General features: G+C 41.1%; 1 protein-coding gene across 2 annotated transcripts in view; it reads left to right on the top strand.

The window, feature by feature from the left end:
• Positions 1-3,185: 3,185 nt before the first annotated feature.
• prkcaa (protein kinase C, alpha, a) overlaps positions 3,186-15,124 on the top strand; it is a 233,676-nt gene continuing 221,737 nt past the window's right edge. The window contains exons 1-2 of one of the 2 annotated variants that reach the window (XM_079883299.1): positions 3,186-3,690; positions 4,386-4,417. In XM_079883299.1, coding sequence (XP_079739425.1) covers positions 3,521-3,690; positions 4,386-4,417 — 202 coding nt within the window. In that variant the 5' untranslated portion in view covers positions 3,186-3,520. The remainder of the gene's footprint in view (positions 3,691-4,385; positions 4,418-15,124) is intronic. The other variant, XM_079883300.1, reaches the window with a different exon arrangement.

The following is a 15,124-nucleotide window of genomic DNA, read 5'->3' as shown; positions in this document are numbered from 1 at the left end:
CACACTTCGACTAATTTTTAGCTCAAATTGTATCCGAAAATCTCACAGCCCCCACGGTCAAATATTGTGATTCACTTTATGACCTCCCAGAGGGAGTGTTAAACACGATCACGCAGGCTAGAGCCCCGTCTACGCGACGGCTCTACTCCTCGAAATGGTCAGTGTTCTCCAGCTGGTGCACAGCTCGTGGCGTGTCACACCCAGACTGTGGGGTGACGGAGGTACTCTCCTTCCTACAGGAGCTGTTGGATAAAGGCAGGACCCCTTCCACGCTCAAAGTTTATGTGGCGGCCATAGCAGTGTTCTCAAAAACAACGCTTGGTCAGTCAATAGGAAGGAACGATTTAGTCATCAACTTCCTTAGAGGAGCTAAGAAACTGAATCCTCCCAGACCTCCCTCAGTCCCTGTATGGGACCTTTCTACGGTGCTGGAAGCCATGAAAGGTGACCCATTCGAGCCTTTACAGACGATTGATCTTAAACACCTGTCTTTCAAGACAGTGTTTCTTCTGGCTCTCGCTTCAGTGAAGCGCATAGGGACTAACATGCGCTCTCAGTAAGAGCGACATGCATGGAGTTTGGGCCTAATGACTCAAGAGTTATACTCAAACCTAGGCACGGTTATGTTCCAAAATCCCTCAACACACCGTTTTAGGGCGCAGGTCATTTCCCTGTCAGCCCTACCGGTCTCTGACGAGGAAGGAGATGCGAGCTTCCTTTGCCCAGTCAGGGCATTAAGAGCTTATGTGTCTCGCTCATCTGTCTTCAGACAGACGGAGCAGCTCTTTGTTTCGTTCAGCGGACGTTCCGAGGGACTAGCCGCGTCGAAACAGAGCTTATCCAGATAGATAGATGACGCCATTGCGCTGGCGTACACTTCCAATGGCATGCAGTGCCCGTTGGGTGTCAGAGCGCACTCCACGAGAAGCATGGCTTCATCGTGGGCCTGGTCAAATGGGATTGCCTTGCAAGATATATGTATGGCGGCAGGCTGGGCCTCCCCGTCTACATTTATAAGGTTTTATAACCTAGAGGTCCCCGCTTTGCAAGCTAAGTTGCTCGCGGTCTAATTTTTCAGTAATTTCTGCCCGATGCTATCGGCTCAGGATGCTGAAACTGCTGGAGCGTCGATCACCGATCGTCTATATACTTCTGTGGGCAGTGTGTAAGTCCCCCAATGTTTATCAGTCCAGGCCGAGTTCGCCCTGGCTGTGTGGAACACTTGATATAATCTGCTCTTATTAGAGCTCTATATTACAGGAATGATGCTATTCTAGCCCCTCTTCCCGGATTCTCTGTGAGTCCCTTGTGATTAGGCACTATATGAGCCCCGGGCACATGCCCTTGGGACTTTAGTGTTATATCTCAAGCACGCACGGCGTTTTACACTGTGTTCCCCTAGCGTAAGATATTACGCAAGTACGAGAGAACCTCTCGTAAGAGAACGTACTCGGTTACTAACGTAACCTCGGTTCTCTCTAGAGAGGGAACGAGTACTTGCGTATCTTGCCGTGCATGCGTCATGTTCTGATTCGCTTCGGCGATGAAAAACTGACCAAACCAGCCTCTCGGGGCCATATTTATAGCCCAGCCCCACCCGCTTTCGGCGGGACATGACGTAGTGGGCGCGAAGCACCCTCATTGGTTCTGACGTCATGAGGGGCCTCTCTCGATAGGCTGATGCAGTTGCCGCAGAGCAGCCAATGGGCGCGCGAGCTGTCTCGCCCATGTCTGCATGCTGCTGCAATGCGTTTTACATTATTGCAAAATTTAGGATAATTTTTGGCTTCAATATCTCGAGGAAAAGAGGTTTTCCCCTAGCGTAAGATATTACGCAAGTACTCGTTCCCTCTCTAGAGAGAACCGAGGTTCCGTTAGTAACCGAGTACGTTTTATATTTTAATATACGTTCAAATATAATTTATTTTTTGTGATGCAAAGCATAATTTTCAACAGCCATTACTCCAGTCTTCATTGTCACGTGATCTTTCAGAAATCATTCTAATATGGTGATTTATTGTCAATGTTGGAAACAGTTATGCTGCTAAATGGAACCTGTGATACTTTTTTCAGGATTCATTGATGAATAAAAGTTAAAAAGAACAGCATTTATTCAAAATAGAATTTCCTTTAGAAGTCTTTACTATCACTTTTTATCAAATTAGCGTATCCTTGCTGAATAAAAGTATTAATTTCTTTCAAATAAAAAAAGAAAGAAAATGACTGACCCCTATCTTTTGAACGGCAGTGTATAGTTACAAAATATTTCTATGTTAAATATGCTGTCGTTTTTTACTTTTTATTCAAAAAATCCTGAAATAAGTATATTAAATTTGAAAACCATTATTTTAAATTGTAGTAATAGTTCACAATATTACTGTTTTTCTGTATTTTGATCAAATAAATGCAGGCTTGGTGAGCATAAGAGACTTTTTTCAATTATATTAAAAATATAATGTGTCCAAACTTTTGACCGGTATATATGCCCCTTTTTTACATTTGAGCCCCTGCCCCTGAGGAACTCTCTGCATGTCTCTGTTTAAATAAATTTCAATATATTTTTTACACCCTTTGTTACTCTAAAAATACATGATTGAAAAGATGTCTTGGGGGCTTTAAAAAAATATATGGGGAGTATTGGGGAGTATAATAAGGCCCCTAAAAGAATCTTGAATCTATAGAGGTGTCTCTGCTTGCTGTAGGCTACCACCAAAAAAGCAAAAAATATATATTATTTTATATTTGTTAAATGGCATCTGACACTCTTGTCTTTATGTTTATCTTCATCTTTATGGCCAAAATACTAATGGTAAATCAATTAAATTATGCAGTCCTACAATGCAATAAAAGGATTAGCCTAAAGAAAAAAAAAACCTTTCCACTCATTTTCACTCATTCATTAGGTGTCAAATCAAGTCGCTCTCTGCTCAAAAGATCTGATAGGCGCAAAACCACCAGCGTATTCTTTCACGGTTGACCAACCGTGCTGGTTAATCGAGCTGGTTAAACGAATTAACAAGCAAATTAAGAATTAATGGGGACAGGAAAGACCAAGATAATGCTGAAGACCAGCCTCCACAGCACAACATTCAGCAGGGCGTGTTCCCTATGGAATAGGATCTACAGGTATGAAAGGTATGAAAACCATTAACCATACGTAGATCCAAACTTGTCAAGTCTTCGACGACAATGTTATGGATTTCTCACCGCAACATGCACGCTGGTTTCTTGACCGCCGGATGACGCTCACTGCACGGGACTCATGATCCAGGGGCGAGCGTTATTATCCACTCCCAGCAGAAGGACACTTCGGTGACGTCACCTCGAGCGAGAAGGAAGCGGAGCGCTGGCTGGAAGCTGTCACACAGTAGTTGTGGCGAAAGCAGGAGAAACCCTTTCCGCACGCGCGCCCAACTGTTGCACTACACGGACAAACGACGCGGCAGAAAAACAACGTTATATTTTTATTGACAGCAACTTCCACATACTCTTCGGGGAATTAATCTCTCGTGTTTCTGCAATGGCTGATATCATACAAAGCAACGACCAATCCTCATCTGACGTTGCAAATCGATTCGCCCGCAAAGGTGCTTTGAGGCAGAAAAACGTCCATGAAGTAAAAAACCACAAATTTATTGCGAGGTTTTTCAAGCAGCCGACTTTCTGCAGTCATTGCACGGACTTTATTTGGTGAGTAAATCATTTCACACTGTAAGTATTACAGTATCACTGTAAGTTTAGTGTTACTGTAAATCTTGCTGCTGGCCTGTTACCAGACGAACACCTAAAAACAAACACTGGTTTAAGCATAGAAACTCATTGCTTGCAGTTCAGCTGTGTTAAACTTGCCCATACATAAAACATGTTTAGAGTTTACTGTCATCGAACTCTGCTTCACACAGCTCACGGGCTTTAATTGCTTTCGAAATAAGTCATTTGTCTTTGGGCAGAACTAATGCAAACGTTGCTTAAGTTTCAGACTACTCGCAGAGTCGCAATATTCTGCATGCTTCACTGTTTACTGGGGTTGCCATGATTTGGGGGTGATCAGTTTGTCCAGGCTCATAGTGGGGCATTTAGCTGCTCAGTCAAGTCTTTGCTTCACACTTGTTGATAGTTTATAAACTATAAAAGTTCAAATATGAATTAGGAATCATATGAGATTCCTAGCATTCAATTTATAGCTATAATTTATAGTGCATGTCCTTTTACTGTTTTCCTATATGTGCATTGAGACAAATCAAACATTAGATTACATATTTGTCCATGTACTTTTTAATTAAGTGATTGTTAGTTCTGTGAAAGGGAACTGATAGCTAAAAGCCCATTAAAGGATTTAGAGAGACAGATCTCTAATGCATTTTTTTCTCTCTCCTCTTCATCAGGGGGTTTGGCAAGCAAGGATTTCAGTGCCAAGGTAAGCAGCCATAGATGTCCTGCTTATTCTCTGAATAATCACTCAAATAGACCTTAACTTAAGGAGATGTTGCTTTGCACCTCCGTTCAAAAGACATCATCTAGAATCAGTTTCCTTTCCACACATGATCAATGCCAAATAACAAGCAAATGTTGCAGATTGTAGTAGCCACTGTATCTGGTGATTGAGGCCTAACTTGGCAAAGAAGGCGTGAGCTGTAATGTCTTATAAACATCCATTAGCTGGCCTTGAACTAAATAACTCTGACTTAAAGACAGAAACCTAATAGCTTGGTACCTCAGTGAAAAGACTCACACAGTTTAAGAAAAACATCTATGGAAACTACTTATATGAATCACTTATTTGAAGTAACTTGTTCTTTCAAATGGGATTTTTATTTTATTTTTCGGTTTAAATTTGGAATTTTTGTCCACATATTACACTTGGGATTCGGAAACAAGTATACACTTGCAGCTGTTATCAGAAGTAACTTTGCCGTGTCTGTGTATTGAGTGATCCTCAACTTTTATACAATTACCCACTAGGGTAACTGCATGATTTGGGGAAAATGTCATATTGCGATTATTGAGGTCAATAATGTGATTGCGATATAATAAACAAATGGTTTCATGAGTCAACTTGCTTACTTCTCAAGGAAAATTCACACACAGATTAGTGATAATGCTGAAATGTGTATTTCTCAACTCAGTGTATTCAAATTAAAATAATATTTTTTACAAAATGAAATAATGACATATTTGCATTACTGCAAACTTGTTATTGTCTCAATAGTACAATAGTATAAAACAAATAGAACAATAAATAAGAACATTTGTATGCTCGTGAAAATAAGATATTTTGAACATTCTGTCCAGACAAACAGGGACATTTAAGCAGGATGTGTATTGTAATTGTCAAAACATTTGGTTAACTAAACACAGGGCTCCAAACTGCGACTAAAATGGTCGCATTTGCGACCAAAAATATTTATTTGCGAGTGAAATTTCTGCCAAGGTCGCCATTGGCGACAATACAAATTTACTCCCTTTGATTGTAAAATTTGCATCCTACGTGCATGTTTTATAACCAGTAGCCTATCGTAGGGGTGTGCGATATGACGATTTTTGATCATGGACGATTAAAATGTTTAATAACAAAGAAAATAATGACTACATTTTTTTTTTATCTTCGCCCCTTTCTGCCATTCTTTTTTATTTTATATTTTGTTACCTAAGGCTTTGTTTTTAAAATATGGACATTAGTTTGGCTGTAATGCTCAGTCACAAAATAGTAAAACCAACATAAAAAAGAATCGTGATAAAATCGTGAATTGTGATTTTCCTGAAAAAAATCGTGATATGATATTTTTGCCATATCGCCCACCCCTAGCCTATCGCTTCATTTGTTTTGTTAACGTCATGAAATTAGATGCTTTGCGTGAACGTTTCACTGAGTGAAAGCGCCAAAATATGAACTTATGAAATAGTTCATAAGTCGGAAGTGACATTCAGTTACCAAATAAGCTCCAGTTCCCAGAACATTCACAAGATGAAAATGCTGAAACTGTAAGAAGAGGAGAGACATGCACACAACAGGGTGACTAAAAGTAAGTGCATTGTTATGTGGCTCTTAAAAAAAATATTTGGCGCCTGTTTTTTTCCCCTATAGGAGCCATTGGCTCCTTAATTGATTTTTTTGTTTGGAGCCCTGAAACAGAATTTTGTTAAGTTTAGTGACAACATGTTACAATGTTTACATGGTACAATGATTGGTAGGCTACTGTTTGTGAAATCTTGTGATTTGATTCCGATCTTGATTCAATATCGATTCATTTGAAGTAATTTTTGCAATTTGAAATAGCTACAGTAGATACATGTTAATTTTTCTCAAGAAAAAAAAAATATATCTCACCTAATGCTGTAAACATACAGAGAGCCCTGTCAGCTGGTATTATTATTAAAGGTTAAAAATAACAACTCAAATTAAATACAATTTGGTTTTTACTAGGCTATTATAACAACGTTACAATATTTTAATGATATTAGTAGGGCTGGTCCGAATACCATTTTTTGAGCTTCGAAGCTTCGATAGGAATTAACATCGAATATTCGAAGCTTCGGAGGGAGGGGGCTGAACATATTCTTCTCTCTAATAAAGGCAGGACTCTCTATGTGTCTGTCTGTTTGCATTTAGATTATTTATCTTGCATTTTGAACCGTTCATCCAATCGACTTCACGAGTGCAGTGTCACATTTGGTGCAATATAGACACGCGAGACGTGACACGTTCAGAATTAATAAACTTTTAATACAGAACAGCGCGAGCGGGAAGCGCGCCGAGAAGGGACACTGCACTAGTGATACAAAACACAGCCTAATATTTTTCTGAGTAACAAATAACTCTCAAATCAGAAATCAGCAGCACAGTAATTACTGACACAGTAAAGGGTAGGCTAATATATTGTTTCTATTCTATTTCCACAATGTCAAAGCAACACAGCTTATAGCCTACAAGCTCAGGCATGCACTTCTGCCCATACAAACTCCGCTGTTCTGCGCTCTAAAATAAGAGTATTGTATTTCGCCCAAAAATGCTAAAAAAATAACTGTGTGAGTGCGTTTTAGGCTATATCATGTTATAGCCAGATATGACGACGCTTACAGCACGCGTCACCGCAGATCAGCATCTATTCATCAAGCCAACGTGCAAACTATCGCAAATCAAAGTGAAAGTGGGTCGCAGATGCTTTAACACACAATCAACTTCATTAAAAGTAAAGAACCGAGATGATCTTACCAGGGCTGTTGCGCGCTCTCTTATTGCGGTCTTTGATTTAGAAATTTTAGCTGACGATCAGTAAAATGCAGCTGTTGCTGGTGACGTGCACTCCATTACATCTGCCTATAGCGCGGGATTTGAAGTTCGGATTCATATCCGTTTTGCAAAAACACATTTATGTGTTCATTGTTCATATTGATAAATCAGAGAGAGCTATCCGATCTGAGAAAACGCATGACAGCCCCATTCAAGCGCGAATGGGAACCGTTTCTAGGGGGATGCCAGGTGTGAAAAAAAAAAAAAAAATTAAAACGAATATTCGAATGTCAAATTTGAAAATCGAATGCCAACCCACCGAACGAATATTCGAATACTCGAATATTCTGGTACAGCCCTAGATATTAGTAAAAATATAATAAATATTTAATATAGTGCACATATTTAGCAAAATACTCCTCTATATCTAATTTGTCTTGCCAACTAACGTGCTATCAAATGGCTTTCCTGAGGTAAATGTAACGTTATGTGACATAGCCTATTGTTCTCCAGCTGTTTATTGACCTCTTTCCGCGGTAGAAAAACGTCTCAGGTTACGACTGTAACCTATGTTCCCTGAGAACAGGGAACGAGACACTACGTCAGAATGAGGCTATGGGGAACGCCTCAGGCGTGACAGGTGTCTGAAATCAAATATCAACTCACGTCAATCATGTTGACCGGCGACAGCCCGTGAATCATCAGCTTGATTGATTAACGCGCGACCTGGATGTATAAAGGGGAGCCTTACACACATGACAACATCCTATCGTCTGAAGGGACTGTTGCAGGCAGGCCCCGAGGCATGGCAGGAAGACATAGTTTCTCGTTCCCTGTTCTCAGGGAACATAGGTTACAGTCGTAACCTGAGACGTTCCCTTTCGAAAGGGAACTCTACACTACGTCAGAATGACGCTATGGGGAACGATATACCAACGCCACCATGCTGAGGGGAGTGCATGCCCAAAGGCAGTGACAACTGTCCGAACCAGTAATTCAGAAACACTGGAACCACTCACCCTTAGGTCACATCGGGCTGTCAGTGACAGAACTCCCTACCGGTCATAGCCCAAGCTAATGAACCAAGAAACCGCCATAACATAGTTAATGGGGGGTATATCTGGGCCAGCTCAAAGGCTTAGGACATCAGCTTCCAATAGAAGGGGTCCCTTCTAGGGAGTGTGGCTAGGGGACCCAAGGGACTCCCAGCCAGTCACTATTCAGGGGAGCGTGCCACCTGAAATGCCACCAGGCAGGCCTGACCTGGTGTCACTACATAAGACACTACAGTCTGGCCACTTCCTGTCTGTCCGAAGACAGAGCCTCTGGACACTTGCCTTTGGAAGGCATCCAACCCGAGGGACTGCGAAGCAGGCAGTGAACCACTCAGCCCGGATCTCAGAGACGGGACATCCTGGAGAGTATGACTCAGCATAGTGCTTTACAACCCTTGCCAGCGAGGGGAGTTTCTCTACTCGATCCATGGATCTACCCAGTTTTTGTGTTTCAAAACACTGAGGAGGCCTGTGAGGGCCTAAAGGGAGCTACCTCCAGGAAGGCCTGGTAGGACCTCTAACCTGGCGACCACAACATGGGGGAGCTTGTATTCAACCACAATATGTGGGAGCTTACCTTCAGGAAGGCCGGTGAGGCCTCCAACCTGGCGACCACAGCATGTGGGAGCTCATATCAGGAAGGCCGGTGAGGCCTGTAACCTGGGGACCACAACCTGTGGGAGTTTACTTTCAGAAAGGGAATTAACCTGTTAAGCTTCACCAGTGCGTCGGCGCACTGAAGCGTTTTTTATTTATTTAATTCAAAATTACTATCAGATTTAATGTTATACCTTGACAAACTATACATCATTAAAAAGATATAAGACTCAAGTTTCAGTATTTGACCACTATTGTATTCTGAGAAACTCATAGTGACAGTTATGTCTTAATTTGTGTCAGGAGTTATGAAATGAAAAAATGAGTCGATACCTTTAATATGAATTATGCGCGTCAGCCGCTCCCATTCATAATAAACTCCCGTGCTGTCGTCATGACAGCGATACACAAAACAACGTCCCTCAGGGCTTTAGCTCAAAAATGTGCAGATTTGGAGAAATATTGATAGATTCTTTTAGATTTACATCATATTTCTATAGACAGGAATAATATTTATTGAATTTATACCCAAATGCGTCAATGTAATCTTTATGAGCGTTTGGTATTCTAATTCACAGTGTTTTCAATTCATACCAATAGCCTGAGGGCGCTATATGCACAGTAATATAGTCCATATATGAAACATGAAGAAGAGCCATGATCATGTGACATTCCAGGAAGCCTCGAACACACACAAAGCTACAGAGTTCGCGCTGTAAAATGCAGATACAGATGTTTTGAAGACAATAAACATGATTGCAATGATATCTGATTTGCCTGTGTTCTTCAAGCCATGCCAGGTATTTTCACAATAATAGATTATATTTATAATGTAATGCTAATCTATATAGACTTCATCATTGTGCATAATACTATCAAATAATATATTTTCTGTCTGATTTTTTTATCTGAAGCTAAATTAGATCACAGAAGATTATTTAAAACATTTGGCTTGAGTTATAAAGTACGTTTTGAGCATAAACATGGTTTTAATCTCACATATTGTCGTGTATTGATGGTGTGCTAAGCTAACATGCTAGCTAGCCCTAACTGTTAGTCACATGACATGGTCTTGAAAAACATTTAACTAAATACAGAGTTTTGGGCTTATTATCTTCAGATTTTAAACATAAAATGTTTAGACATGTGGCTTTAGCTGTAGTGCATTTCTAGATTGCTCCAGTGCCAACTTCAATTTTATTTTCATGAGGATGTTTCATAAAAAATAATTTCTAATAACTTTACAAAACTTTGAAGCTATTTATAACAATTTTTGTCATTACGACAATAATTAATTCTACATTTACAATAAACTGCCAGGTGTCAGCTTTCAAACGAGATCATACTTGTGCTTTTAGTACAAAGGGTTCATGAACTGTATCTGTTTCAGTTTGGGTATGTCATTTCTGGGGATTTTTCAAAAGTGGCGTTGCAGCTTAACAGGTTAAGCGTACAGCGCACAACCCTTACCATAAATATGGATTATAGAAAGTACATGAAAGAAAGTGCATGTACTTAGCCATTCTGAATCCAAGAAGGCCTGATGAGGCCTGTAACCTGGCGACCACAGCATGTGGGAGCTCATACTCGGGAAGGCTGGTGAGGCCTGTAACGCGGTGACCACAGTGTGTGGGAGCTCATCAGAATGTGGAAGTAGCTAGAGAAAGGCGTCTGTCGAAATATACGTGACGACAGGACGCATCTAGAGTGGGACCCGAGGTGAAAGACCAGGGTCTGAGCCACATAGGAAGGGACCGAAGCGTACAGCGCATGACCCTTACCACAAAAATGGATTTTAGAAAGTACACAGGACGTTAGTCGTGTGACTTACCATAAGCATGGGTTTAAGAAAAATAGATGAAGTAAAGGTGCATGTACTTCATCACTCTATATTCAGGAAGGCCTAGTGAGGCCTATAACCTGACGACCACAGTAAGTGGGAGCTCATTCTCAGGAAGGCCCCTGAGGCCTGTGACCTGACGACCACAGACTGTGGGAGCTCGTATCCAGGAAGGCCGGTGAGGCCCGTAACCTGGCAACCACAGCATGTGGGAACCCATGATCAGGAAGGCCAGATGAGGCCTATAACCTGATGGACACAATGCGTGGGAGCTCACATTCAGGAAGGCCTGATGAGGCCTGCAACCTGACATGTGGAAGCTCACAACTAGTGAGGCCTAAACCCTAGCGACCACAGCGAGTGGGAGCTCACATTCAGGAAGGCCTGGAGAGGCCTATAACTTGATAACCACAGTATGTGGGAGCTCATATTCAACCACAGTAAGTGGGAGCTCATACTCAGGAAGGCCTAGTGAGGCCTCTGACCTGCTAACCACAGTATGTGGGAGCTCATATACAGGAAGGCCTGGTGAGGCCTCTGACCTGATAACCACAGAATGTGGGAGCTCATATTCAACCACAGTATGTGGGAGCTCATATTCAGGAAGGCCTGGTGAGGCCTCTGACCTGATAACCACAGTATGTGGGAGCTCATATTCAACCACAGTATGTGGGAGCTCATTTTCAGGAAGGCCTAGTGCGGCCTATGACCTGATAACCACAGTATGTGGGAGCTCATATTCAAGAAGGCCTGGTGAGGCCTATAACTTGATAACCACAGAATGTGGGAGCTCATATTCAACCACAGTATGTGGGAGCTCATTTTCAGGAAGGCCTAGTGAGGCCTATGACCTGATAACCACGTTATATGGGAGCTATATTCAAGAAGGCCTGGAGAGGCCTATAACTTGATAACCACAGTATGTGGGAGCTCATATTCAGGAAGGCCTAGTGAGGCCTATGACCTGATAACCATAATATGTGGGCCACATTACTCCTTGACAGTCAATTCCTGGGAGCTCACCTCAGGGAGGCCCAAGCACTGTCCGGTTGCAAAATGGGGACTGTCTGGTCAAGGAGGCCTGTTAAGACCTACTACCTGACCATCGAAAAAATCTTTAGATTTACTTTCTTACCCATAACATTTTGCACCAGACTCTAAAACAGGAGACGTGGTCTGAAAAGAAACAGAAATATGTTAATTTCACATTTTACAAAAAGACCAGAGTTACACCAGCTCTTTTTGTTCACTGATCATTTTAATTCCTCAATTAAAATGCAGCCAAAAACACTGGATAACGCGATCTGGATGATAGGCTGAATTACTAAATATCTAACTTCTTAAAAGTCAGATAATATTCCACCATTTTAATTCATCGAATTAAATGCAGCCATAATCACCAGACAATACTGTTTTAACATTTATATGTTCTCGTAATCTACACACTGCCTCGGCAAGCGCGAGAAACGAGCCGTTAAAAAATATATGGCTTTCATCCCTCGAGAAGAAAGTCAACAGGTGCGAGGTTGAAACATCCGACAGCGCACGGATTTTTTCTTTCTCACGCGCGCCGAGATATTTCTTAATGAACACTGCCAGCACCCTCAGGAACTGACTGTGAACGCCTCGTACCCAAACAGTATTGTTTCACAGATCGCACGCACCACAGCTCAGATGCTGAACCCTCCTCCCTCGAGAAAAGGGTCAGACGAGAGCGGAGCATTTTTAAATAAAAAACGCTCACAGTTTGCACAAGAGGCTCCCGCGCGCTTCAGCGATATTCTCAAAACAGACAAACAGTCCCTGAAGACGAAAAGATGTTGTCATGTGTGTAAGGCTCCCCTTTATACATCCAGGTCGCGCGTTAATCAATCAAGCTGATGATTCACGGGCTGTCGCCGGTCAACATGATTGACGTGAGTTGATATTTGATTTCAGACACCTGTCACGCCTGAGGCGTTCCCCATAGCGTCATTCTGACGTAGTGTAGAGTTCCTTTTCGAAAGGGAACACTGATTGATCGATATTATGTATGAGGCATAAACATTTTGGTAAGTTGTACTGTATCTTTCAACACACCTATTGTTCATTCGTGTTTATTTACTATTAACTAGTAAAGAGTAAGAGATGTTCGGTTCAAGACCATGATCTGTCACGTCACATTTACAAGCGCCAAAACGCTATTGTTTGAATTTCGTAATAAAATTATGAAAAAAAAGACAGAATCTGAGAGCTGATGATTTGTTTCATATCAAAAGTAACCTGCTCTGTCTAGTCTGTCGGTGTCAGTGTCCTCTTTGCTTTGCAATTTTTCTCTGCATGAGAAAATGGATGTGTGGCGTGAGAGCGTGTGAAAAGTGTCAATTGCTTGAGTCTCACGCTGAATGAGTTAGAGTTGGCAGCCTTGCTCTCTCTGCTCAGTGTCGGTTATCTTATTGCCAAAATATCACCATATCAGGTAGCAAAATTTGTCTGGCCCACCTCTGGGCCTCATCCTTGCTTCAATTCTGGCCCAGTTCTGGCTGGGTCCCCGGCCCAAAACTGGCCCAACACACTGAAAACGGACTCAGACAACTTCCTCTGGCCCAGATGTGGCCCACATCCTGTAAATGACTCTTATTTATTGATATGGCCCAGGTCTGGCCCAGGCACTGTAAAATGACTATTATTTATTGATATGGCCCAGGTCTGGCCCAGACACTGTAAGACAGATCTGGCTGAGAGTCGGCTGGGTCCCGGGGCCAGATGTGGCCCAGAAAATGGCAGTGAAACACAAATTCAACCATTTAAAAAGATTAAGGGTTTTTATTATAAAATTAACAAATACACTTTAATATAAACATGTATTAACAATGAACAAATACACTATATTAACATTTATTAACAACACAATTTTTAAACCACAAAATAACAAGTAAATTATATTTACTCTTTATGATTAAAAGAAAAACATAATTCTCTTTCACACACAAACTGTCTTTCACTCTCTTTAACACTAAAATTCCTTTTGCAAATGTCAAGTCACCATTACATATATATACAGTAATGACTGTTTCAAAGCAGCTTTACAGGGTTAAACAGGAAAATGATCAATGATGCAAACAGAGTTCAATTTGGCTGAAAAGCTGCTCTAAAAAGAAAATAGTGTCATTGTTCAGCTGAATTCAAGTTCAGTGTTGATTCAGTTCTGTTCAATAACTGTATAAAGTATATCAATTATAAAAAGAGTTTTCATTATTAAGCAGCTCTGCAGAAAACAGAGATGTGATCGTCCAGCTCAGTTCATTTCTCATAATGGTGTCAATGCAGGCAACTAAGCAAGCCAGAGGTGACAGTGGCAAGAACCCAAACTCAGTGACAGAATGGAGAAAGAAAAACTTGGGGGGCGGGCGGGTGCGGCTTTGAAATTTGGTCAAAAAACGTTGGTGCGGATGATGAGTTTTGTGATCCGGTTACGGATGAAATAACCCCAGCTGCGAACCTCTATCGATAACAACATTGAACTCTACACAAATATAAATTTTATTTTTTTTAATTTAGGTGATCAAATAGCTAGCTGTCAGATAAATAACTTAATCAAGTTTAGTGTTTTGTTCTTCTTTAAAAAATCGAAAATATTTTCCTCATATTTTGATAGTTTAATCGAACTTTAAAAGTCATTAAAAACAAATATCCTCTCCGGACATCACTTTTTTCCACTACAGTACAGTACATGTTTTCAATTAATGGGATTTATGTGATTCACTGTGATTCAAATATTATTTTTAGCAGTTGCCTTCTTTTCAGATCGTTACTCATCAAATCCTTGGCTCTGTAAACACTGCAGGTGTCATAATGATCACAGATATGGAAGTGTACCTTTAAATTTACCATGCTAAGTGCTCACACACACACACACACACACACACACACACACACACACACACACACACAAAAAAAACTTTGTTTACAGATAATAGAATGTCTGAGTGGGTGAGTTGTTTAGTCTGTCATTTGTCAATCTATTTCCCCTGGCCTTGACCTATTATATAGGCCTATTTCCAGAATGTTCGCAAAACTTGAGAGGAGGGCATTATCGCATACAGTAGTCAGCCATGCAATCCAATCACAGCAAAGTGGACCCATTGCATCCTTTCATGTAACCTTTCCCAAGTCACACATGATTACACCTCTACGCCATCAAACTCACACCATGCTCTATTTAAGGAGTTGTTTGCTTTAAAATGAAAATTAGACAATGATTTACTCACCCTCAAGCCATCCTAGGTGTATATGACATTCTTCTTCCAGACGAATACAATCAGAGTTATATTAATAAATGTCGTGGCTCTTCCAAGCTTTATAATGGCAGTGGATTGCAACCAATAGATTGAAGCTCAACAAATTACATCTAACCGTCAT

This window comes from Squalius cephalus, assembly GCF_949319135.1.
Source record: "Squalius cephalus genome assembly, chromosome: 10".
NCBI lineage: Eukaryota > Metazoa > Chordata > Actinopteri > Cypriniformes > Leuciscidae > Squalius > Squalius cephalus.
Note: the sequence above shows the minus strand (reverse complement) of the source record. Positions and strands in the feature narration are given on the sequence as shown.